At 36.8% G+C, this 26,057-nt stretch overlaps 1 protein-coding gene across 2 annotated transcripts in view; it reads left to right on the top strand.

The window, feature by feature from the left end:
• Window positions 1-26,057, top strand: part of ASXL3 (ASXL transcriptional regulator 3) — a 150,195-nt gene that overhangs the window by 76,845 nt on the left and 47,293 nt on the right. For both annotated transcript variants that reach the window (XM_077975059.1, XM_077975058.1), the window contains one exon: window positions 4,665-4,828. In XM_077975059.1, coding sequence (XP_077831185.1) covers window positions 4,665-4,828 — 164 coding nt within the window. The remainder of the gene's footprint in view (window positions 1-4,664; window positions 4,829-26,057) is intronic.

Below are 26,057 nucleotides of genomic sequence, written 5' to 3'. Positions count from 1 at the left end.
TCACAAGCATTCTTATACACCAGTAACAGACAAACAGAGAGCCAAATCAGGAATGAACTTCCATTCACAATTGCTTCAAAGAGAATCAAATACCTAGGAATCCAACTTACAAGGGATGTAAAGGACCTCTTCAAGGAGAACTACAAACCACTGCTCAGTGAAATCAAAGAGGACACAAACAAATGGAAGAACATACCATGCTCATGGATAGGAAGAATCAATATCGTGAAAATGGCCATACTGCCCGAGGTAATTTATAGATTCAATGCCATCCCCATCAAGCTACCAACGAGTGTCTTCACAGAATTGGAAAAAAATGCTTTAAAGTTCATATGGAACCAAAAAAGAGCCCGCATCTCCAAGACAATCCTAAGTCAAAAGAACAAAGCTGGAGGCATCATGCTACCTGACTTCAAACTATACTACAAGGCTACAGTAACCAAAACAGCATGGTACTGGTACCAAAACAGAGATATAGACCAATGGAACAGAACAGAGTCCTCAGAAATAATACCACACATCTACAGCCATCTGATCTTTGACAAACCTGAGAGAAACAAGAAATGGGGAAAGGATTCCCTATTTAATAAATGGTGCTGGGAAAATTGGCTAGCCATAAGTAGAAAGCTGAAACTGGATCCTTTCCTTACTCCTTATACGAGAATTAATTCAAGATGGATTAGAGACTTAAATGTTAGACCTAATACCATAAAAATCCTAGAGGAAAACCTAGGTAGTACCATTCAGGACATAGGCATGGGCAAAGACTTCGTGTCTAAAACACCAAAAGCAACGGCAGCAAAAGCCAAAATTGACAAATGGGATCTCATTAAATTAAAGAGCTTCTACACAGCAAAAGAAACTACCATCAGAGTGAACAGGCAACCTACAGAATGGGAGAAAATTTTTGCAATCTACTCATCTGACAAAGGGCTAAGATCCAGAACCTACAAAGAACTCAAACAAATTTACAAGAAAAAAACAAACAACCCCATCAAAAAGTGGGCAAAGGATAAGAACAGACATTTCTCAAAAGAAGACATTCATACAGCCAACAGACACATGAAAAAATGCTCATCATCACTGGCCATCAGAGAAATGCAAATCAAAACCACAATGAGATACCATCTCACACCAGTTAGAATGGCGATCATTAAAAAGTCAGGAAACAACAGGTGCTGGAGAGGATGTGGAGAAATAGGAACACTTTTACACTGTTGGTGGGATTGTAAACTAGTTCAACCATTATGGAAAACAGTATGGCGATTCCTCAAGGATCTAGAACTAGATGTACCATATGACCCAGCCATCCCATTACTGGGTATATACCCAAAGGATTATAAATTATGCTGCTATAAAGACACATGCACACGTATGTTTATTGCAGCACTATTCACAATAGCAAAGACTTGGAATCAACCCAAATGTCCATCAGTGACAGATTGGATTAAGAAAATGTGGCACATATACACCATGGAATACTATGCAGCTGTCAAAAAGGATGAGTTTGTGTCCTTTGTAGGGACGTGGATGCAGCTGGAAACCATCATTCTTAGCAAACTATCACAAGAACAGAAAACCAAACACCGCATGTTCTCACTCATAGGTGGGAACTGAACAATGAGATCACTTGGACTCAGGAAGGGGAACATCACACACAGGGGCCTATCATGGGGAGGGGGGAGGGGGGAGGGATTGCATTGGGAGTTATACCTGATGTAAATGATGAGTTGATGGGTGCAGCACACCAACATGGCACAAGTATACATATGTAACAAACCTGCACGTTATGCACATGTACCCTACAACTTAAAGTACAATAGTAATAAATAAATTTAAAAAAAAAGACTTTCTGGTAACATTATGTGATGTTAATTTCTTTGTTATTACCTGAGTTTGACATTTTGAGGCTGTGCTATTTAAATGAATGTAGGTTCAAGGTCACTATATATTTGCAGTAGATTAATCCTTATACACTTAGGGAATGATCTTTCTCATCCCTAATAATAGATTTTTTTACCTTTGTTTATCTGGTCTGATGTTAGTATTGCAGTTGGCTTTTTTGTTGTTTTGAATTTCTGATTAGTAGTTTTTAGTTTATTGTTCGTTTTCTAATTATTATTCTTTCCATATAATTTTTATTTTAAGTGTATTTCTTCTAAGCAGCAAGTAAATGGATGTTATTTTTAAAATCTAATGTGAAAATCCAGCTACCTTTATTGTGATTGTTTTGTGCTTAATTTTATTTAATTTTTTCCTCCTTTTCTGCTTTCCATTTGATTGAGTTTTTCCATCTATCCATTTATTTGGAAATTATAATTCTTTTTTTTTCTTCCAATAGCTATATACAGTTTTAACAAAATAAAGAACTAGTTCATATGGCTGTTCCCAAAGCATATCAGAGTTTTATGGTGCTCTCATTTCAATTACATCTTACCATGTTGCATATAGTTATTGTGAAGTATTTTATTTCCACTTTGTTTGATTCCTCCATAAGTCATTAGTATTATTTTTTACAATGAATGTTTGTTTGGATTTACTCATGTCTGTTATTAGTCTCTTTGCTTATCCTTGCCTCTGCAACCATTGCATTTCTTCTTTGATAAAATTTCTTTATTTGTTAAGAACACACACTAGTGGTTATTTTAGCAAGATTCTCTAAGGGATAGAGTTTCGGTTTAGGATACCAAAAACATTCTTATAATTGCCGTCATTGTCATTTTTTAGAGACATAGTTGTAAATGAAACTCTAAATTGACACAATTTCTCTTGCCCTTTTGAAGAGATTTAACTGTCTTCTTTATTGATTTATTGATAATATTTCTGTTCATCTCATTGTAATTTCTTGGAGATAATCAAGTTTTTGTTAAAAATGGTTTTAAGATATTCCTTTTATTATTGATGTTTGGTGATTTCAACACTAAATGGAGGAATGGGTATTTATCTCTCTTGAGATTCGGTATGTAGCTTTTATTTAAGAACTTTAATCATTATTTCAATTCTGAAAAATATTTAGCTATTCAAATATTGCCTCTCTGCTGTCTATTTTTTAAAAATTCAGAACCTTCTATAAATATGCATTTTGACTTTTTATTACATTCTTTGTATTTCTTCCCTATCACATTTTGACTCATCATTTTTACACTACCCTCTAATTATTCCCTTAAGTTTGTATCTGACTCAATAATTTTTTTCTCCACTGAAACATTTTTAAATGTCTTAATTAAATTTGTATTTCTAGAAGTATTATTTGGTTCTCTTTAAAGGTTGACTGTTTTTTATTATAGTATCCTATTTTTTCATAATTAAAAAAATTCACTCTTTTATCTTTAGTTATTTAAAACAAGGATTGGCAAACTGTTTCCGTCAAGGGCCAGTGAGTAAATGCTGTAGGCTTTACAGGCCAGATGATTTCTGTAACAACTCTTCAGCTCCACATTGTAGTGCAAAAGCAGACATACACAATATATAAACAATTGGACACGATGTTGTTCTAGTAAAACTTTATGTGGTAAAAACAAGCGTTGGACCAGATAGAAATCATGAGCCATAACTTTTCTGACCTTTGATTTAAAACACACTCTTTATAATCACATTCAAGTAGTTATCGTAGCTCAAGTAATGGAATGATAATTCTTCTGTCTGTGTTTGATGCCTCAGTTGATTGTCCCTTATTGTATGTTATTTTCTTGTGTGTCATGATTTTGAGATGTGAACTCTACATTCAGCTTTCTGTTGGAGGTCAGTGTGCCTTGAGTTGTGGAATTATCCTGCAGAGCATATTTGCATTTCAGGCATAGTGGCTAATTTATTTTTATTTTTTATTTTTTGAGAGTTTCACTCTGTCATTGAGGTTGAGTGCAGTGGCACAATCATGGCTCATTGCACTCCTACCTCCTGGGCTTAAGCGATCCTCCCACCTCAGATTCTGGGGTAGCTGGGAACACAGGTGCATGCCACTACACCTAGCTAATTTTTTAAAAATATTTTTTGTGGAGATGTGGTCTCACCATTTTGCCCAAACAGGCCTTAAACTCCTGAGCTCAAGCAAGACTTCTGCCTCAGCCTCCCAAAGTGATGGGATTATAAGCTTGAACCACTGCGCCCAACCTAATTTTTTTTTTTTAAATGCTTTTTAAATTATCACCCGCGGAAATGCCTTAAATAGGAACCTTCTGAAATAATCCAGTGCTTAGTGCATTGCCTGACACATGAGGAACACACAGCTATTTTTGCTATAATTATCCCTAATAAAATTAACAGTACTGTTGTTTCTGTTATCACTAATCCTAGGTCTTATAGAACTTACATGAATGGTAGTTGTTACTGTTCATGCATTTGGAGTTTTTGGAAACTCTGATTAACTGGAAACTCACAACTAATTTTTTTTTATTGGAACCTGGTGCTACTTTGAGCTAAAAATATAGAAGATATTGAGTGAAGTATACATTATGAAAACTAAAGATAACTGAAGCCAGACAGAAACATAATGGAAGAAGCTTTGGGAATTTCTCTTCTGAAATACCATTTGTAAAAGGGATAGAAAAAAAACATATAATTGAATATACATGTTCACTAGATATACATGGCTGTGTTTGTGTGTACGTACATACACATTTCCCTCTACCTGTAGTAAATTCATGCCTCTTGCTTGTTCGTCACAGGGCACTTGAAATGGACCAAAGCTGAGGACATTGACATAGAAACCCCAGGATCTATTCTTGTCAACACTAACTTGAGGGCATTAATAAATAAACATACGTTTGCTTCTTTACCTCAGCATTTTCAACAATACCTCCTGCTTTTGCTCCCAGAAGTGGATAGGCAGGTAAGTAGAAGTTTTAGACATTTGATATCAGCCACTAGTTACATTATGATGAAGAGGCAGGGCTGTTATCAAAGATGACTTATATACAGATATAATATATTTCTGTAATTTATGTGTATTTATTTATTGCTGTCATTAGCTTATTTAATCTGCTAAAACAGAACCATTTTTATTCTTAATAGTGAGCCAATTTACATTTTAAAATACGGTACATTGTGGTAGAGTGAAAACTATAAACTTACATTGGAAAGGGAAAACAAAGAAATCAAGCATTCCATTATCAAATAAATCTTTAGAGTAGCTGCTCCTTTGCCCAGAGGGAATATTGAAATGCAGCAATAAAAAGCCAGGGTTTCTAAGAAATTATGTAAATGTTTTCATCCTCAACTATTTCCAAAAGGCATTTAAAATTTATGTTTGCAATTGCTCTCTGAGAGTCTTATCAGTATGAATATGATTGCCTATAAATAATCACCTTTTACCATTTTTAAAATATATCTGGAAATGCTTTAAGTGTATTTTTATATTTTTGAAAAGCTTCTAAAATAAGGAAATACAAATATAGATGCATAATAGCAGGCATCAATCATCTTTTAAGGCTGTTTGCTTAGGAAGGAAAAGGAAAAAAATTTCATCACATAAACTTTTATTAAATTTCACAAAATTTATAAACTGCTGTCTATGAAACATTCCCTTATGATTCTTATTTCAGTAAATTCTGAAACTGTGTATCATTTTCAATTGATGGACTTAATGCATGTATATTTATGAATTTGTGTCTTGAGATGATAGGTACATCCATGAATTGAAGTGGACAAAATTCATTCAATATTTCCATATTACTTTGAATAAGTTTTCTTAGCTTTTTATTTGATTCTGTTTTCTACCGACTTATCCATCTTCTTTCATACATATTTAAATATGATAAGCAACATATATGTATCTCTTTGGTGGTGATTATTGTTCATATTTGGAAAGAGATTATTTTGATTTTGGGTACATTTTCATTTCAATAGGAGTTTTTCAACAACATTTACTTAATATCTACCCTGAATATGATATGTTCTAGGTGCTTTGGAGTAATAGCAAGACAGTAAATGCTTATTGAATGAGTGATTAAATGTACTGTAGTTGGATACATAAACTATGTTTGTAAATAACCAAAATATGAGTTAGAAACAGGTAAGCTTGAGGGGAAAAGTACAAAGTATATTGCACTTTTATATGCAGAAGGGAAATATCAGAGTCAAATTTAAAATTCTTGAATTGGGCCTTGAGATACAGAGGTAGAATTTGAATTAAATGAATGGAAAAGTGCCAAGTGAGAGTCCAAGGGTACAAAATCAAAAGCTAATTTGGTGGAAGTCTGGATTGTAGGAAGAATGGTGCAAGTGATTTTGGAAGGACAGATTGGAAGTTGACTTTGGAATATTGCTTGAATATGAAGCTGAGGAGTCTGAATGGTGTTCTCCCTGCATCTGTAATACAAAGCCATTGAGGGATTTTGAATGGAGCTATGATGTAATAAGACCATTACTTTTTAAGGAAATTATTCTAACAGTACTGAAAGAGAATGACAGGCATGGGAAACATGAAAGTAGAATAGTTTTAAAGGAATTTTAGTTGTTCCCAAAAGGTATAATGAGGGCTTGATTTTGGAGGATTGAGTTGAAATTAAAGAGGAGGAGAAAAATGCAGCTGTCATCATCCTTATCCTCATTCTCCTTCACCACCTCGTCCTCCAATAGTAACAATTTTACATTTTGTCAAATAACACTTGAAGCAGGTATAGGAAGGAGCCACTGATGACTCTTCAGTTACAAGCTTGTGTGACTTAGAATTTAGGGGTTAGAAACTTTTGGGGGAGAGATCTGATTTATTAGCTTATACAACAACTTCCTCCACTTCAACACAGGTGTAGTTTACAAATCTGTCTCCAGCTTCAGAAATAAGGTTTGGCATCTACAGCTGTGTTAGTCCATTTGCATTGTTATAAGAATGCCTGAGGCTGGGTAATTTATAAAGAAAAAAGACTTGTTTGGCTCATGGTTTTGCAGGCTATACACAAAGCATACTGTTGGCATCTGCTTCTGATGAGGACCTCAGGAAGCTTATTCTCATGGTGGAAGGTGAAGTCATGTCATATGGCAGGGGAGGGAGCAAGAGAGAGAGGAAGGAAGTGCCAGACTCTTGTAAACAACCAGATCTCTCTTGAACTCACAGAGGGAGAACTCACTTACTGCTATGAGGACAGCACCAAGACATTCATGAGAGATGTGCCCCCAGGAGCCAAACACCTCCCACTAGGCCCACTCCCAGTATTGGAGGTCACATTTCAACATGAGGCTTGGAGGGGATACAACCCCCAAAACATACCAACAGTGTACTCAATACATATTTTTGTAATGACGAAAGAACAGATTGTCCTAGTTTTAGTAAAATATTGGTGGCCAGAGTCTAAGCCTAATATTTTCTTCAACCTATAGCAGTTTGTGTTACTCAGCTTTTTCTAGTCGCTGTGAGAAATATAATTGAATAAGGCACGATGCTCGTCCTTGAATAACACTTAGTCCATTGAGAAACTTATTTTATTCAAAAAATATTTACTGAGCATATATTGTGTGCTGTATGCAGGAATGGATCTTGTGGAGGATACAAGAATAAATCCTGTGGAAGAATAACAGAAGGGAGGAAAACAACTTCCTATGGAAATGTAATACTCTGTTCACTACTAGAAAAGAAGTTTAATAAACGGATAAGTGTTTTACCAAGTTTAGTATAAAACCAGTTAGAATCTCATAAATGTCATAATAGAAGTATAAAGAAAGTCTTTTGAAGATGTAGAGGATGAAGAAGTTTAATCTGAATGTAGTACTGGAGAAGATGTTTATAGTAGAGAGGATGCTTAAGTTGAACCTTAAAGGACTGGTAGGTGTTTCTTAAGTAGAGCCAAAGAAAAGTGAATTTTACAAAGGAAAGGCCTGCTATTTACAAAGACATATTGCTTGTATGTTCCAGAAGATTTAGTATCTCCGTATGACTGGAGCCACCTAAAAGAAAATGGGGGGCTATTCTGCTGAAGGGGAATATGGTCTACAACCTTGATGGCCTGATTGTAGGCTAAACTCTGAACTTTTTCTGACACCAGTAGGTACCATCAAAAACTTGTCAAATGGGAAATGACAAGAAATAGTTTAAACATGTATTCTCATGCCTGGGCATAGGAGAAGGGAAGAGAATCCAAAGGATACATAAAATACAGTCCTTATTTTCTTTTTTGGGAGCAAGTATCTCTGTGAATGATGGGTTGGACAGCAAAAAGATAAGACACAGACAGGCTAGTTAGGAGACAGTTACAGTAGTTGAGGTATGAGATAAATGTTTGACCTTGGTATTGGAGTTGGAAATGGAAGGAATGAATTCCAGACATATTTTCTACCAGGATGAATAGGAATAAATGACAGCTATAAAATGGGATTGTTAAAGATCTAGAAGGCAACTAGAGATTTTTTCTAGAGTGACTTAAGAAAGAGAAGCTCTGTGGGCCTGTCAGCATTTTATAGCAAGAAATTCAGAGCTAGTATGCTCTTCCTGTCAAAGGTGGACTCAACCTTCTTTTCTAGCAGAAAGGGATAGGTGACTTGGTGCAACAAACTAGCAAAACTGCTGCTGTTTTAGTCTAACTTATTGCAAATGTCCAAATGAAGATGAACACCATTATTTCATGGCCATAATGAGTGGAGATGGCATGGGAATGGGAATTTGATTACATAGATTTATTAGAGCCAGTGGAAGGTCCTACAATTATGGGAAATACCTAAAATTTCAATTATGTCTTCACATAGTTTACAAAATCTGAAACTCTTCGCTTTCTTGTTTTGCTCCTTTGACTACCCCAAGTTTCTCCTGTTTTCTAGTATGAAGTAGTCCTAAAAGGACCTCCTACTCTGGACCCATGTGAAACGGGTTCATTCCAGTATTACATCCTCAAAATATGGGAACTGAGTTTCACATTTATCTTGACAATGCCGGCTGTTAAGGCAGTCTTTCTGAGTGTTTTGTTTTCCTATATTTGTACTTCTCATTCTGTCTTTTAAAGTTCTGTTTATCTTAGATTATGTTTTAAATTTACCCCAGTTTTATCACATTGCTGTATCTAGTTTTATACTTAAGTTTATTCTTCATACATTATACTGCAAGTAAAAGAAAGTCCAACTCAAAGATTTTTAAGTCATAAAAGGACATTTGTTGGCTCAGTTAATTAGAAGATGGAAGTTTGAGTGGGCTTCTTGTTGTTGGTCCTAGGTCTCAGTTATTATTGAAGGTCCATTTAATTATTTAAATAAATACTTCCTAAAATCTTCTGCCTTGCTGATATTTTCTAAACCCAAATCTCTTTGTGTAGGATGGCTACCTGAATCAAGATGTGAGCACTTGCCTCAGTGCATGGGGAGAATACTAGTATTTCAAGCAAAATACCTAAGATTCACACTATTGGTACCATTTGGATCACATGATCATTTCTTAAACAATGACTGTAGCCAAGGGAATGGAATATACAAATTGGCCTAAACCAAATATGCCTGTCCTTGGAGCTTAGAGAGTGTGTTCATCATCTCCTGAAGTAAAATGGTGCACTTACCGTAGAGGTCAGAGATACTGTAAAAATCTGTTTTTTTACAAGTTTTACCAGGGGATATGCTTGGTAGGCAGTTAACAGCACCTGTTGAAGAGGAGTCGAAATTAAGTTTTATTTTTGACATGTTGGATTGAAATGCTTCCACTATTTGAAATGTCCAGAAAGTCATTATGTATGCAGGTTTTAAGACAGTAGAAGATGGAGTTAATGATAATATATTCATGGATTATTGTGTCTGCTATGGGATTTGATGAGATTGGGAGATAGCATAGTCATCACAGAGAATTACATGTATTTGTGGAGAGTGTGGATAAGAACGAGGATGGGAAAGAGCCAGAGAATAGATAGAAAATAACAAATCCATGAGAGATCATCAATGTGTCAATCATATACAAGCAGTAGTGTCAAATGTACAAAGGGAAGTCACTGGAGACTAAGTAACATATCTTTCATTTGTTCCTTCATACCCACACTTCAGTCTTTGTGCTGCTTTTCTCCAGAAGGCTAGCCTGTGTGTGGACTACTGCATCAGGAGGGCCTGTGCCCTCCATCATCTTTTTAAAAAAAATGTTGAAATAATCATAAACTTTTAGAAATGTGAAGGCGTTTGAGAATAAGTCTGCAGCCAGATGATCCAGTGTCACTTTCTCTCCCAATATATGATGACTTGAAAGGTGTATTTTCTTTTCTTATCTTTTCTTTTTTCTTTTCTTTTTGACAGAGTCTTACCCTTACATCCAGATGTGCAGTGGAGTGATCTCAGCTCACTGCAACGTCCACCTCCCGAGTTCAAGCCATTCTCCTTCCTTAGCCTCCTGAGTAGCTAGGACTATGGCTGCCTGCCCCCACACCTGGCTAATTTTTTGTATTTTTAGTAGAAGTGGGGTTTCGCCATGTTGGCCATACTGGTTTTGGACTCCTGACCTCAGGTGATCCACCCGCCTCGGCCTCCCAGAGTTCTGGGATTACAGGCATTAGCCACAGCACTCGGCCGAAAGGTATCTTTTCTATAAACAAGGACGTGTTGTCTTACATAAGCACAGTGTAACCAGTGAAAATCAGGAAATTAACAGTGATGATTATCATGTAATTCTTAGATTCTATCCAAATTTAGCCAGTTGTCCCAGTAGTGTCACGTTTAGCAACAGCATCCAGTACTAAATCTGTCACTGCATTGAGTTGTTATGTCTCTGTAGTCTCCTTCATTTGGATGAGTTCTTTAGTCTTTCCATGATATTCATGACCTTGACACTTTTGAACATTATAAAGCAATTTGAGTTTGCATAATGTCTCCTACTCAGATTCAGATTATGTACCTTTGGGAGAAATAAAATAAATTATGCTGCATTCTTCTTGCGTCCTGTTAGGTGGCACACAACTTTGATCTGACTCAATACTGGTGCTGTTCACTTGATCATTGTATTAAAGTGTATTTGCCAAGCTTTTCCAGTGTAAACTTGCTCCTTTCCCTTTTGTAATTAAATAGTATTTTGTGAGGAAGTTCTTTTAAACTGTGTAAATATCCTGTTCCTCTTCAAATTTTCAGTGTATTAATTCATATACAAACACACACAGACACACACGTGTGTGTGCATCTATATGTATGCCTTCATTATTTCCTTTTTTCACTAGGCTATTATGCTTAAATTGTCCCACATTTGGTCCACAAGAGCCCATTAAAGCTGGCTGCTGTGCCCTCTGACATGTCTCCATTATTATTTATTTATTTTTATTTTTTTTTAAGAGATAGGGTCTCACTATCTTGCCAAGGGTTGTCTTAAACTCCTGTCCTCAAGTGGTCCCCCCAAATTCACCTCCCAAAGCGCTGGGATTACAGGTGTGAGCCACCATGCCCAACATCAGTCATTCTTTGATCACTTCCTTATTTTGAAGCATGTTAAAGTGTTCTGATCTTATAGTATACTTTCTCTGCCCCAGTCCAGGAATGAACCCTTTCTTCAGGGAGCCGTGGTTCCCATTAGTGGAAGATGTCATGAAAGGTGTGCTCTTTTTTGTTAAGGATGTTGCTGCTCCTAGATCTAAGAGAGATCTCAGAAAAATACATTTATATATATGTATGAATACCCATGTACATGCACCTGTATATGTGTGTGTGAATGCTTCCTTAACTTCTCTGTCTTGGAGACAAGGAACATCATGTAGAAGAAAGTGTGTGAGCCTATTTACATAATATATAAACATAACACAATTTATATCTACATTTAGTTCCAGATATCTCTATCTTGTAATCCTGAGTTCACTAATACCTCCAATCCTAATCTAATAACCCGAATCCTAATCTAATACCCCATGGTCCATTCTAGTTTCCTCTTTCCATAGATGTCTCTTACCTCTCTGACAGTGAGAAACCAGCTTATCTTACTCTTAATATATCTAGATATTTGATTATTGTAGGTAGCCAGTCTTCCATTTTGGCTACCATACCGCCCCCATGTGGATGATCTCCTCATTGCACACAGGCTGTGACTCGATGACAGGCCACCCACCTTGCTTGGACATTTTCTTCTTCCTGTTAGACTTCTGACACTGCACATCAGGCTACTCCTCAGTGCAGGTTCCCTCCTTACTGTGGTTGGACTCTAAAACTCCTCTCCAGGCCACCTCTCCATGCTACCTCACCCCACTTTGTTCTGTGATTCCCTTCCTGGACTGTCATGATCATGGCTGCACCCCTCTCCCCTTCTCTAAACACTTACAATGCTTTAAGCATCATACCTAAATGTTCGGAAGAGGGAAGAGAAGGGTGTCTGGATTCTAATTCGGTTCAGCTATTGGGAAGTCACAGCAATGGATTGAATAGAGAAAGAAAAGTGAGATTGAGCATCATATCCTCCCTGCAATGACAGCATAGTCTTCATTCATTGGCCAGCTCCTACCAGGATGTCCTCTCCATACAGTTCTCTCTCTGCCTGTGGTCTGATAAGCTCTGCCTCCCCTCACAATTCATGTCAAACACTAGCTCCCATTATTAGTTCTAGTTTACTGCACTGTCCTCTGGTGTTGCAGCCCCTGGGCCATACCTTTTTAAGTCATCACTTTACTCTCCTCAAATGATTCCAACTTGAAGGAGCTGTTTGTGCCTGCTGGGACTCTTGACTAGCAGACCTTGTGAGGAAGTTGAGTAATAGAGGTGTAAGAAAATTATACTGGTTTGGGGTAGGAATGGGATGTATATTTCATTTCATTTATTCAACCAAAGCGTATTTAATGCCTACAATTCACCAGACTCTGCTAGCTCTGATGATGTAACTGCTAATAAGTTACAGTTCCTGTCCTGAAAGAGAGAATTGTTCTAGAGGGGAGAAAGAGATGTAAAAGCCTATAATTACACAACAGTGCTCTGATTGTAGTATATGTATCATGCTATGGGAACATAGAGGAGATAATTACATTGTCCGTAAGGTGGCTGGGCGCGGTGGCTCACGCCTGTAATCCCAGCACTTTGGGAGGCCGAGGTGGGTGGATCAAGAGGTCAGGAGATCGAGACCATCCTGGCGAACACGGTGAAACCCCGTCTCTACTAAAAATACAAAAAATTAGCAGGGCCTGGTGGCGGCGCCTGTAGTCCCAGCTGCTACTCAGGAGGTTGGGGCAGGAGAATGGCATGAACCCAGGAGGCGGAGCTTGCAGTGAGCCGAGACCACGCCACTGCACTCCAGCCTGGGCGACAGAGTGAGACTCTGTCTCAAAAAAAAAAAAAAAAAGATTTAGAGAAGGCTTGAAAGGGGAGGTGTCATTTGGGCTGGGTCTGGAAAGATACAGGAAGGTTATCAGGTAAAGAAATGTGGAGGGATTCCAGTAGAGGATATGTGCCAGTAATGATGATGAGGGATAATGCTGGGTCTTCTGCATATATTATCAGCAGTTCTTACCATAATGTTCTAAACAGTATTATCAACCCCACTTTCTATATGTAGAAGCTGAGGGTTGGGGAGGAAAAAGGTCTAACCCAACTTTCTCCAAGTAAAACCATGGGAGTGAGAATGGAAACACAGGTTTGTCCGACTCCCAGCTCATCCTTTTTCTCCACATGATGTTCCTTGTCCCCACGATGCAAAGGCAGAAAAGTACTTTTTGTCTGTCAACACATTATTTGAAATGGCTGGGATATAATGTGAGTAAATTGAGGCTACAAAGGTAGGTTAGAACAAGCATTTTTCTAAAAGGCTTCAAATGTCAGTAAGCTATGTAGAACATACCAGGATTTTACATTGGTACATGGCATACATGTATTTATGTGTTTGAAAAAGAGCTGTGATGAGGGACTGAAGCGTAGAGCAGAGGAGGAGTCGTCCCAGACTCCCCACCTTGCTCTGGGGGTTAGCCATACCCTCCTTCCTCTTTCTCAAACCCAAGCCTTTTCTGTGTCTTAGCTTCTGTGCTTCCTAATAGTTCTGCAGGGATGCTTTCCTGACAGGGATGCCTTTAGCAAGACCAGCTCCTTCTCATCCCCCACAAGCTTTTCACAAAAAGCTTTTCTTGCCTCCCTTCCCACCTAAAACACCTTCTTTAGTAGTTTCTTGACTTATTTTTCTGTTTATTTCCTTCCTGGCACTCCCTATAGTCTCTAATTAACTTGTTCATGTGTTTGTTTCCTCATTGGAATAATGGCCTCAGGACAGTCCTTTGTTTCTCCTCCTCATTTTGCCTAGCACATAGTAGGTGCTCAGTAAAGGTTTCCCAAAGTGGTGATTGAGTGAATATAGACTGGGAAATTACTCAGCAAGCTAATTTAACTTGTCTAATAAATGTAAGAACCTTAGCCACAGATACTATAGAATAGAAAATAACTGTTTATCAGTCTACTCACACTGCCATTACAAAATTCTACAGCCCCAGTGGCTTACAACAGAAGTTTATTTTCTCACAGTTCTTGAGGCTTGAAGTTTAAGATAAAGGTGCCAGTATGGTGGGATTCTCCTGAGGCCTCTCTACTTGGCCTCTTGGCCTAGGGCCTTGCTATTATGACCTCATTTAACCTTAATTACCTCTTTAAGAGCCTTATCTCCAAAGAAAATCATGTTGAGGTTAAGGCTTCAATATGTGAATTTTGTGGAGGCACAATTCAGTCCATATTGGACATTTTGGAAGTAGTCATCCAAACTTGGCAATTGAATTTGGGGGAGAAGGAGGTGCTGAATACATGTTTTTGGCATTATGTTTATTGTGCATTTGAGAATAGCAAAAGATTGGTAATATTTTAAAGCTGGGGTAGACTTAAACATGCTTTTGGCTTAAAATTGAGGCAGTTAATTGGAGAAATTTAAGATGGAAGAGAGACGATTTGATTTACTGACAAAAGTTTTAGAATACATAAGAAAGAATTGACTTAAATTGGACATAAAGCTTATTTAAGAAAAAGAAAAAGGGTATTGATTTCTGAGATCAGAGGGAAGCAGGAAAGAAAGAGTAAAAAATAAGTAAATATGGAAAATGCAGTAGGAAGTGAAAGTTTTCACCTGCATGGTGCTGTATCTAAGCGTCTGCTAAGAAACTAGAGGATCAGGGATTTCAGGAGAGTAAAAAGGTCATGAAAAGTGGCTTGGTGGATTTTCATAGAGAATTTCATCCTGCAGAAAAAAGTGGTTGCTGAGAATCATTGAGGGCACATTTGAGCAGAGATGGCAGTGGACACAGTTGGTCTATTTATGTTTTTCACCCCAGCAATGCTAAATCTTTATGCATTTATCTTGGCTACACATGTGCCAGAAGTTAGACTTTGTAAAAGTAGAGATTTACAAAGGCTCAAATTTGAAGGAGTTGAAGGATTTTAGGAGACTTGTAAGGTTCTTGTTGACTGATTAGATGTGGTTGATTATGAGTTTCAGGCAGCATAGGAAGGAAAGTAAGGTTGGAGGAGCTGGGCCGACTTGAGCGGAGAGGAAAATATAGGTTGGAAGGAAGGAAAGTGTGTTGATAAATGAAGTGTTATGGGGTACTAGAGTAACACACTTTTGATATGATCAGGTTTAGGCAAACACATGGGTCAAAGTCATCTTCTTGACCACAGCATTTTGGTTCAGAGATGAAATACAGAGAAACCAAGAAGTCAGAGCAGGATTCGTCAGTGGTAGCAGATAGGTAGAATTACAAGTAGTTCTTCCCTCAATCCCCCATATGGGAATATTGGCTTAATAAATTCACTGCTCGGGTTTGTAGCCAGACATGCCTTTGTGCATAGCTCTCTGCAAGATGTGCTTGGAGAATTTTTAGAACCTCCTCGATTATACATAGCAGATCTCTCCTTTCTTTAAGAATTTGTACTTTATAAACTGTGTCTACATAGAACAATGTTGTGACCTTTTAAAAAATATATGGCAGCTGGTGGAATAAATGTCAACTAAAGTGGAGTCCTATTAAAGTTTTTATTACACTTTCAAATTGAACCTCACTGATGAATAGGTTGTTGTCATTTCTGTCATCGATACCATTTTTGCTTGATGTTCTTCTCTGACTCCCTCTATGTGGTGCTATCAGGGCTGACGGGGCTATCTCTGCAAATATTTATAAGACTGTCCCCCACCTGCTTCTGAATAAGTTATGCCTACTATTTTTTTTTGTCCAAATGGTAATTGCAGCATTTTAGTCAATTTTTACTAAACTCTCAATTCTTTTCGCATTATATCTATGTTGTCTATGGTCTGTTAAATAACTAGCCACTGAAGGGTAGGTACTGTGTAGGCTCTTTAAAATCCTATCTAGCTTTGTGTTCCTCCGGTTCTGCACTCACTGGCAATAATGCACATGATTTTAACTGTGGAGAATGTCATTAAACTAAAATGGAACATTTACACAGTCCCTTTTGCGGAGAATTTTGGACTAGGAAAATGGATGTTTGTGTCAGACGTTTTACAGCACAGGAGAATGTGATTTATTGATTTCTGATGGCTCTGTTGGCGTCAGTGTATATATTTAAAGAAGTCTTGCAGCCTTTATAAATGCAAATGCGAATGGGCTTTCCGTCTTTTTCCTCTGTGGAAATAGCTCATACATTTTCGATAACTCAGGCTCCTCTTAGAGATTGCTCTATGTACTGTATATATTGATTTAAAAATTATACTGTTATTTTATTCTACCAATAGTTTATATAATGAAATGTCAATTTACTTAAAAGATTATAAAATTCAAAAGTATTAAATATATGAAAAATACTAGTATCTTAAGCCTTTAGATAAAAGTAAGTGTGTTTGAAATGTAATTATTTTAATGGAGCTGACACTTTGGCTTTTTCGCTGAGTCTGAAAGCATATCTTAAAGTACTTAGAAGATCCATTATTTCTTCTTGCCTAAGTCACTTACTGGTGATAGTAAATCATACATAGCCAAAGATATTCTGGCCAATCATGCTTGAATATTTTCATTCTCACCATTTGGGCTTCATGGAGGGTACGGAGGTATATATAATTTATTTAATAAGATGGAATTTCTTTATGGAGGAAAGTAATTTTACCTATATATTATTCATTTCTTAGCTAACTGATATTTAACATCAAATCCTGTTCATGGGTATCTGCTTCAGTGTATGTAAAATAACTATAGACTCAATTAATTAGAGATTTTGAAGTAATTGCACAGAATAGGCAATCCAGCAAACAGAGCCGATTCTAGTCCATGCATAAGGCAGTTAATAGAGAAACACAAAATCACTTAACCTGAATAACATACTGTTCTGTGCATTAAACCACTTTCTTTCTCTTTTGTACAGGCTACTAAGCAGCAGCTTCATAGCCTGGAAGGGTATCTTTGGCCATGTATAATCCACTATCACTAGCATATTGGATTACTAAATACTTAATATTGCCTTCTAATATTTACATAATTCTCTTTTTGTTCTCTTACATAATTTACTTAATAATATATGTATGTGTAATTCTTAGCTGCCTGTTTATCCAGGAATGATAAATGACTTAACATTTGCTTTGTCCTAAATATGAAAAAGAGACAGTTTGAGGGAGAGAATCATGCATGTGGTAGATTACACATTAGTGTCTGTTCTTTTAGTAAGGAGCATTCTAAGGCCAGGGTCACCACTGATCATTATGAACAGGTGTCATACAGCGAGTCTCCCCTAAATTAGGGTCAAAGTTAGAGAAAAGAAAACTGATTTCACTTATAAAGTCATTTTTAGAACTCCCAGTAGTTATTAAACCCTATTCAAAACATATAGTTGCCCGAGAAAATACTGTGATTCCAGTTGTAAAATTTGTTAAAGTTCATTGTAAAGGAATAAAAGAATCAATTCTAAGCAGGAAATCAACCGTGTAATGACGTTTGAACCTCTGGATTAAAGCGTTAGTATAAATATGCATATTTAATTCCCCTCACCACTTCCAATTCCTCATTCAAGTGACATTGGCTTTTCCCCATTAATATATTTCTTTATCAGTCATGGAACCTAGGGGAAGAATGCCATCCAGATGCCAAAAACTGTGAGGAGTTTCTGCAGGAGATAATGAAGGTGAGATTAGATTAACCAGAGGGATGATGGGTGGGAGTGACTGTCTCAGGAGGAAACTCTGTGGGTTCTGACTGATGTTACTGAAGGGACTGCTGATTTTTCCTGCCCAGAACTAGCTCTGAGTGATGGGGGCTGGAGGCAAGGGTGGAGCAGTCAGGAGGAGCACATCTCAATATCATTCTTGCTTTCTGGGAGTGTTCATCAGGATTTAGCCTCTATAACAGCAAGATCCCATTGCAGAAAATGTTTCCAGGCTGAGCTTGCTATGGAGTTGTCTTGCATTCTAGCTAAAGCCTAGCTGACCTGCTAGCCGAAGAAAGGCTCCACCTCAATGATGTATCACCAGATATATGGGTAAAATGTTATTTGTTGAAGAATCAATCTGTGCTCCTCACAACTGCCAACCTCAACTTGGACAAATGTCATCTAGAGTAAACATAAACATGTACTTTTTCCTGATTGTTTATTTGCGAATGAAAGATTTGTGCAGGATCCAACAGAGTTTCTGATGGAAGCCGTCTCAATGTCTATGAGTGATCCAACACCTACTGACTTCACCCTCTTAGAAGGAAAGGACAGAAATCAATAACTAGACATAGGAAAGATTTGGCAGTTTAAAAAAAGAGACCCCCGTGTGACAGTTCAGAGAACATGACTCTTTATGTGTTACTAAAATAGATTGAAAATGATCGGAACAGTGTCTGTTAATAAAGTTGAGTTGATTCAAAAGAATATACTTATTTTACAAATATCAATTGAAATTGTATGATGGGCTATGCAAGGTTCTAGACATTGGAGATACTATGTTACATGAGATCGTTGTGAGTCCTGCCTTCTCTAAGCTTATAGTCTAACAAGAGAAACAACATTAGAAGTAGTGAACATGCACAAAGCCCCCTGGAAATACAAATTTGAAGAACAGAAAAAAGAGCTTCTGAGCTGGCACATGAATGAATTTGATGCAGTTGAAGTTTTGGAAACGATATGATACTTTGGAATCTTATGATATCTTAGACAGAACCAGATTAGTGCTCAGTCTATAGTGAAGTCTTCCCCACCACTGAGGCATATGATTTTCCAGTCTGACTAATGAGAACAGGCGCTGTTCCTGGCCCTGTATAAGCACAGGACACTGTTACCTCTATTCATTTCAGGTGGTTATTGCCCAACCTCTGGTAATTTTCTCACACTTGTGGGCTGATCAGCATTCAGCTGATGGCCCAGCACATTGGCTCATGCCTGTAATCCTAGCACTTTGGGAGGCCAAGGGGAAAGGATGACTTGAGCCCCATAGTTGGAGACCAGCCTGGGCAACATAATGAGACTCTGTCTCTCAAAAAAATCATGATAATTTTAAAAAACATTCAGCTTAAGAACTCCAGAATTTTCTCTCTATGATACTCTATTCTCCTATTCCCTTCCTGTGAACTATAACTACATTGTTTTCCCTGACTCAGCTTCAGTGTATTGCTAGCCCAGGAGATGGATAGTGGTGCCATTAACTGAGATAGGTAAAGCTGGAAGAATATGTACTATGGTTTGAATGTAAGTATCCCTCCAGGATTTAAATGTTGGAACTTGAACTCCAAGCTGATGTTACTAAGAGGTGTGGGGCCTTTTGAGAAGTGATTAAGTCATGAGGACTTTGCCCTTGTGAATGGGATTAAACCCTTATAGAAGAGATTTCAGAGACCTGCCTGGACTTTCTTTCACTTATAACAAGTGAGGACACAGCAACATGGTGCCATTTTGGAATCATAGAATATCCTTTACCAGATATCAACTCTACTGGTGCCTTGATCTTGGATCTCACAGCCCCTAGAACTGTGAGAAAATACATTTCTGTTCTCTATAAATTACCCAGTCTTGAGTGTTTTGTTTTAGTAGCACAAATGGAGAAGACAGCATGTTTTCCATTTTGGACATGCTGCATCTGAGGTGCATTTGAGAAATCTATGTGGAAATAATGAATAAGTAATTGGCTCTACAGGTCTGGAGGTTAAACTTCTAAGGTGGAGTTAAAAGGAATTGGGAACCATTGATGTATGCCTGTTAATTAAAACCATGGATTTTTATAAACACAAAGGGCTATAGAATAGATTTAGAAGAGGGCTTAAGTCTGAGATTTCCAAATTTTAATGGCTGAATAAAAGAGAATGAGCTTACAGAAGAATCGGAAAAGTAATCATCAGTGAAGTGGGGTAGCATAAAACTAGAATTGTATCATTGAATACACTTCCAATGCTATTTAGGAACTGAGTATTTAGGAAGGAGGGCATGATTTATTTTTTAGGAGAGGAAAGGAATACTCTCTGTCTCTGAGGAAAATATACTTTAAGTCATTACTACACTTCACTTAGCTATTCATAATAGTTTAACAGAGGGATCAGGGAAAAGGGGAGTTCCAGGGTGACTGTGCTCATGGCCAAGGCTGTGCCTCTTTGTGCTGTAGGGAAAGTTGCTTCACTAAAATAATATAGCCAAATCTCTAACCAAGTTAATAAAAAGACAGCCATAAAACTAAGACTTGAAGAAGGCAGGGGAGGGTAACAGTATATAGAAATGCTACAAAATATAGTCTAAGATATCCACTTTTCAAAAGAGAGACAGAGAGAGGGAGAGATACATATATATGCCAAGAAATAGGAAAGAATGACTCAGGAGTCTAGAAAACAGTCAGGCAAGAAAATCTTCTATGAAATGCTCTAATGTTAGATTGAACAGAAAAAGACTACAAAGCAGGCATTGTAATTATCTTCAGATATCTAAAGGAAACCATGCTTACATAAATTAAGGAATGTATAATGACAGGGTCACACCAAATACACATCATCAATAAAGAATAGTGACAATGAGAAGGAATCAAATGGAAATTCTGGGTTGAAGAGTAGAATAAAATGAAAATTTCATTAGAGCCGCAGTAATAAATTTGAACTGGCAAATGAAAGAATAGGCAAATTTGAAGATGGAGTGATAGAGATTATTGAGTATTACTCATGTATTGAGTAAGATGGTGATTGCAGGTTTACTGTCAATTTCACCTATGTGATTCACTGCTGATCTTGACAGGCACAATTTTGGTAGCATTCTCGGGGTGAAAAACTAGTTTGGAGTGGTTTCAGAATAGACTGGAAGGAGAATATTTCATAGAACTCTTTCACATTCCCCTACAAAGAACATGAAAATGTAACGTGTGACATGAACAACGAAATGGAGCATTAGATCTCAAATTTTTTGCTGAGTATTTTGAGGCCACTGTTCTTTTTAAAATTGCTATAATACATGGGGTATTTTATTTTGTAATATCCTTGTGTTTTGTGTATGTGAAAGCTATTTTTTTCTTAGACCATTTTACTCAATTTTTGATAATTGTAAGTTTTTATTTGATATTATTGAGTTTTTCAGATAAATATATCACTTGTAAGAATGATAATTTTATCTCCTTTATAATTAGCATATTTTTTGAGAACCATTTCATTTATTTGTTCAGGAGAAATCTAGGTTGGAGTTAAATAAGATGTAAGTTAGAGAAGAAAGAAGTTGAGAATGCAGACTTGTCTTTTTAGTAAATTTGCCTGAAAGTGGAGCAGGCATAGGGGTAACTGGAACAACATGTTAAGGAGAGAGATGAGGTTTTGTTTGGTTTATTTTTTCATGTGGCAAAGGATTTAATATGTTTAGAGATCAAAGTGATAGAGGCCCTAAGAGAGGGAGCAATTAAGTAATCAAGATAAAAATAGAAATTGGTGGCTTACTGTAATGATCCCTGAAGGCAGGGGTGGAATAGATGGTTATTGAGGCACTGGTGGAGATATTTTTTCGTGGAAAGGGGACAGAGGACTGCTTCCAGAAAAACTGGAAGAGAGGAAGAAAGTGGGTAAATGTATGTGAAGTTTCCTAGTGGAAAATCTAAGGCATTCCTGTCTCATCACCACAGGTTCTTCCCCCCCCCCCCCCCCACGAAAATAGATATCAGGATTATGTACTGGTAGTGATAGGTAGGATGAGGGTAGGGAGGAAGGTAAGAAGCTTGAGCAGAAGAGAATAAAGTTTGAAATAGCAACTGAAAAGAGAGTGAAGTTTGAAATAGCAACTGAAGAGTGAGAAAGCAGGTTCACTGAAAGAAGCACATCAGGCTACCTTAGAGAGTGATAAGGGCCCTGAAATTGAATGCTTTATTAACAAACATCTCTGCTTAAATTTTTCCAAAAATGTTGGCTGTAGAATGGAACCATCCACGACAGATTGAGCTTTAGCCATATGGATGTATTCAAAAGACAGGAAGGGCAAGAATCTTGTTGACGTGATGGACCAGAAAAGCTGAACTTGAAAAGGAGGAGAATGAAGAAAGAACAATGGACTGGGTAAAAGTAAAGGGTTGAGTAGACACAGCGGGTCACAAGTTCAAGAATGGTCATGGTAGGAGCAAGTTAACATGCTAGCGAGGTCAGAGAGAAGAGCATGATGAGGGTTAAAAGTTACAGTAATAAAGCAGTTTGGGGCATTTTACACGGTATTTTCCAAAAGATTGTTGTCGTTTGTCTTTTTTTGAAGTTATTAGCAGCTATACAAAAAAAAAGTGAGCTTTTTCTTTATGATTTGGGTTTTTCAGTCTAGTTAAAGAATATATTCCCTACATTAATAATATATGAATATCCTCCAAAGTATTCTAATCTTTTTATATTTAAAATTTTTCCCTTCAGATTTTTATAAGTGTGAGTTTTGCAATTTTGCTTTTCTTTTTCAAGATGGTTTTGTCTATTCTGGGTCCCTGAATTTCCATAAGAATTTTAAGATAAGTGTGCCAATTTTTATCAAGAAGCCAGATGGAATTTTGATAGGAATTGCCTTGAATCTATAAATCTCTTTAGGGAGTGTCATCATTGCTTAACAATACCAAGTCCTCTGATCTGTCCACAGAGGATGAGTTTCCACTTATTTAGATCTTTAATTTCTTTCAATAGTGGTTTTTAGTTTTCAGAGTATAAGTGTTATATTTTTATTAAATTTATTCCTTACTATTTTGTTCTTTTAATGTTATCGTATATGATTTTTTTCTTCACTGAGTTTTGGGTTGATGAGAAGCAAGCTGTTAATATTATTATAGTTCTCTTGTACATGATAAGTCATTTTACTCTTGTTGTTTTCAGAATTTTCTCCTTGGCTTTCAGCATTTTTACCAGAATGTGTCTGGGTATGAATCACTTTGCATTTATCCTGCTTAACATTTGTTGAACTTTGTAGGTAGTTTTTCATCAAATTTAGAAAGTTAAACATTTTTTATTATTATTTTATTCTCCTTTTCCTCTCTCTTATCACTTCTACTACCCATAGTAGTACTTGTACCCCACATATCTATGATGTCTGTTCCTTATTTAAATTATTTCTTCCCTTCTTTGGAATGCATAATCTCTATTACTGTATCTTAAAGTTTACGGATACTTTCATCTGCTAGTTCAAATTTACTGTTGTGCCCCTCTTAATGAAATTTTCATTTTCGTTATTTTACCTTTCAATGCAGAATTTCCATCTCACTCTTTTTCGTTGTCACTCTCTCTTTATTGATGTTCTGTATTTGATGAGACACTGTCATTATACCTTCCTTAATATATGTAAACATGGTTTACTTTAGATATTTAAAGATATTTAAAATGCCTACTTCAAAAACCTTTTCTGTTAAATCCAACATCAAACATTTCATAGAAGATTTTCTTGTCTGATTGTTTTCTAGACTGAGTCATTCTTTCCAGTTTCTTTGCCTATCTGTATCTCTCTCTCTCTCATTCTTTTTGCAAGTGGATATTATAGGTTATATCTTATGGCATCCATGTATACTGCTACTCTCTTCCTTCAGGAATTGTTTTTATTGTTGTCTTTTTACTAATTTGGTTCGCGATTTGACTGTATTATTTTAGTGAAGCTACTTTCTCTGCAGCATTAAGAGGCACAGCCTTGGTCATCAGCACAGTCACCATGGACCTTCCCTTTTCCCTGATCTCTCTCTGTTAAGCTATTATGAATGGCTAAGTGAAATGTAGTAATTACTTAAAGTATATTTTCCTCAGAGATGGAGAGTATTTCTTTTAATTGTACCTTTATTTTATCATTATATACCATAATTTTTAGGAGTTTGTTTATATTTGGTTTGGGGAATGGGATAATTAATTTATATTAGGTTTTCAGTGGTCACAGTAAAATTACATTTGCCAGTCATAAATTAATTTATATTAGGTTTTCAATGGTCACAGTAAAATTACATTTGCCATTTATGAATTAGGTTTTCAATGGTCACAGTAAAATTACATTTGCCATTCACAGTAAAATTACATTTGCCATTGTGAACCTGTTTCTAAGTCTACTATTTCCTTGATAAGCAATGGGGATAAAATTATTAAGATAATAATCACTGCTCAAGATTTTATAATCTGCTTTCCTATCACACCCAGACCTTAGGTTCATTAATTGCTGCCTGATTGCTTTATTGTTTTCAACAATGTGCTGGGCATAAATTGCTCCATAGTCTGATAAAATTAAATTTCAGTTCCTTTGCAGTGTGTTTTTTAGGCCAGTTTTTGAGGTGGTTCAGGTCCCAAGGGAGCCCCTCTTATTTATCTCTTTCCCTGGTTCTCTCTGGTACGTTAGTTGATTTACTTTTTAGCTTGTTACGTTCATAAAGCTACCAGTCTCCTCTAAATTGCTCATGACCAAAATCTCCATTGGTTTCAAGATCACTCTTAGGCACAAACTTCCCTATACTCTATACTAAATGGTTGCTTTAGGGAGACTGTAGAAACTCTCTGTTCTTACCGTCTTCCTCTTTGCCTGTACAAAATCTAGAGTCACTGCTCCAGATGGGGACAGAAGTAACATTTTTGCTTTAGTAGCAGAGCACTGGGTGGGGTTACTCAGCTTGCCTCTTCTGGAATGAAACATCCACCCTATGAATGAGGTGGGGCAAAGGCCCTAGTATTCTTGGCCTGTCACTCATGGGGTGGAGCCATCACCCTAGAGTGGCCGCTGCCCAAAAGAAAGGAGCCCTTGACCTCTTGGTTGTACTTGCCAGGTATTTAGCCTTTGGAATTCGAAGCTGGAAGGAATGAGAAATGCTGCAGACCTGCCTCTTCCTCTCCCATTGATTACTGTGTCAATTAACTGGGAATTGAGAGAGGAGAAATCATGCCCCCACAACTCCCACTCCTGTCCCTCTCCATACTTTTTGGCCAAAATTGCCTGGAGAGGAGCTTCCCTCACATGAATCTATAGGATGGAATGGATGGATCAGAACTTAAGTGACACAGATTCTTGCAGTAGTTTCCAAGATTTAGCAGAATTTTTGAATAACTGTTTCTTCATTTGTTATATGCCCTTAGGGCGAATTTCCAGATACTCTTACCTGAGTAATTTTTAAAATATTTTTTGCCATTATGATTGATTCTCCGGGGAACAGTTGCACAGAGCTCCCCACACCACCATTCTGTAAGAGTAACTACTACCTTTAGATTTTTTTATGTAACTTTTTTATATGGTAATAAATTTTGGTTTAAAGTTGTTTTCTTCTGCTAGATTTCCAAGTATGCCAAAGGCACTTGTTAAATAAACTGCTCTTTTCCAAAAAGTGACATAGTAGTAGTGTATGTATATTTCAATATGTGCTGTAATGTAGTAGGTACTCAATAACTGTTTTTAAATGAAATTCATATTAACATCTTATTTCTGTTAGTAAAAACACCTCATGGAAACTTCTTTATATTCTTTCCTGTTATCTTAAGTTACACTTCACATTCAAGAAAAGTTGCAGTTTGCCAAGCTTTTTGATATTACAGATGCCTCTAAAGAGAGCATTATATTACAGATTGTCATTAACACAGGGAGGTTGACAGTTTCCGTTATAAATACCTATTTTAATAAGTAATTGTTTAAAGTACTGTTTCCTCAAAGAAGACCATTTCTTTGATTTTTACCTTTATTTTGTCATTATTTTGGTAGGTTTTCAGTGATCACAATAACATAAACTGCATTTTGCTACTTGTAAGTGTCCCATTTCTTTGACAGCCATTGGGGATAAAAATGAGTAGATACAGTGCCTGTGCTCAACATTTTATAATCTAGAA

Source organism: Macaca mulatta, chromosome 18 (assembly GCF_049350105.2).
Source record: "Macaca mulatta isolate MMU2019108-1 chromosome 18, T2T-MMU8v2.0, whole genome shotgun sequence".
Lineage (NCBI taxonomy): Eukaryota > Metazoa > Chordata > Mammalia > Primates > Cercopithecidae > Macaca > Macaca mulatta.
The sequence above is the reverse complement of the archived record's forward strand: the minus strand, read 5'-3'. Positions and strand labels throughout refer to the sequence as shown.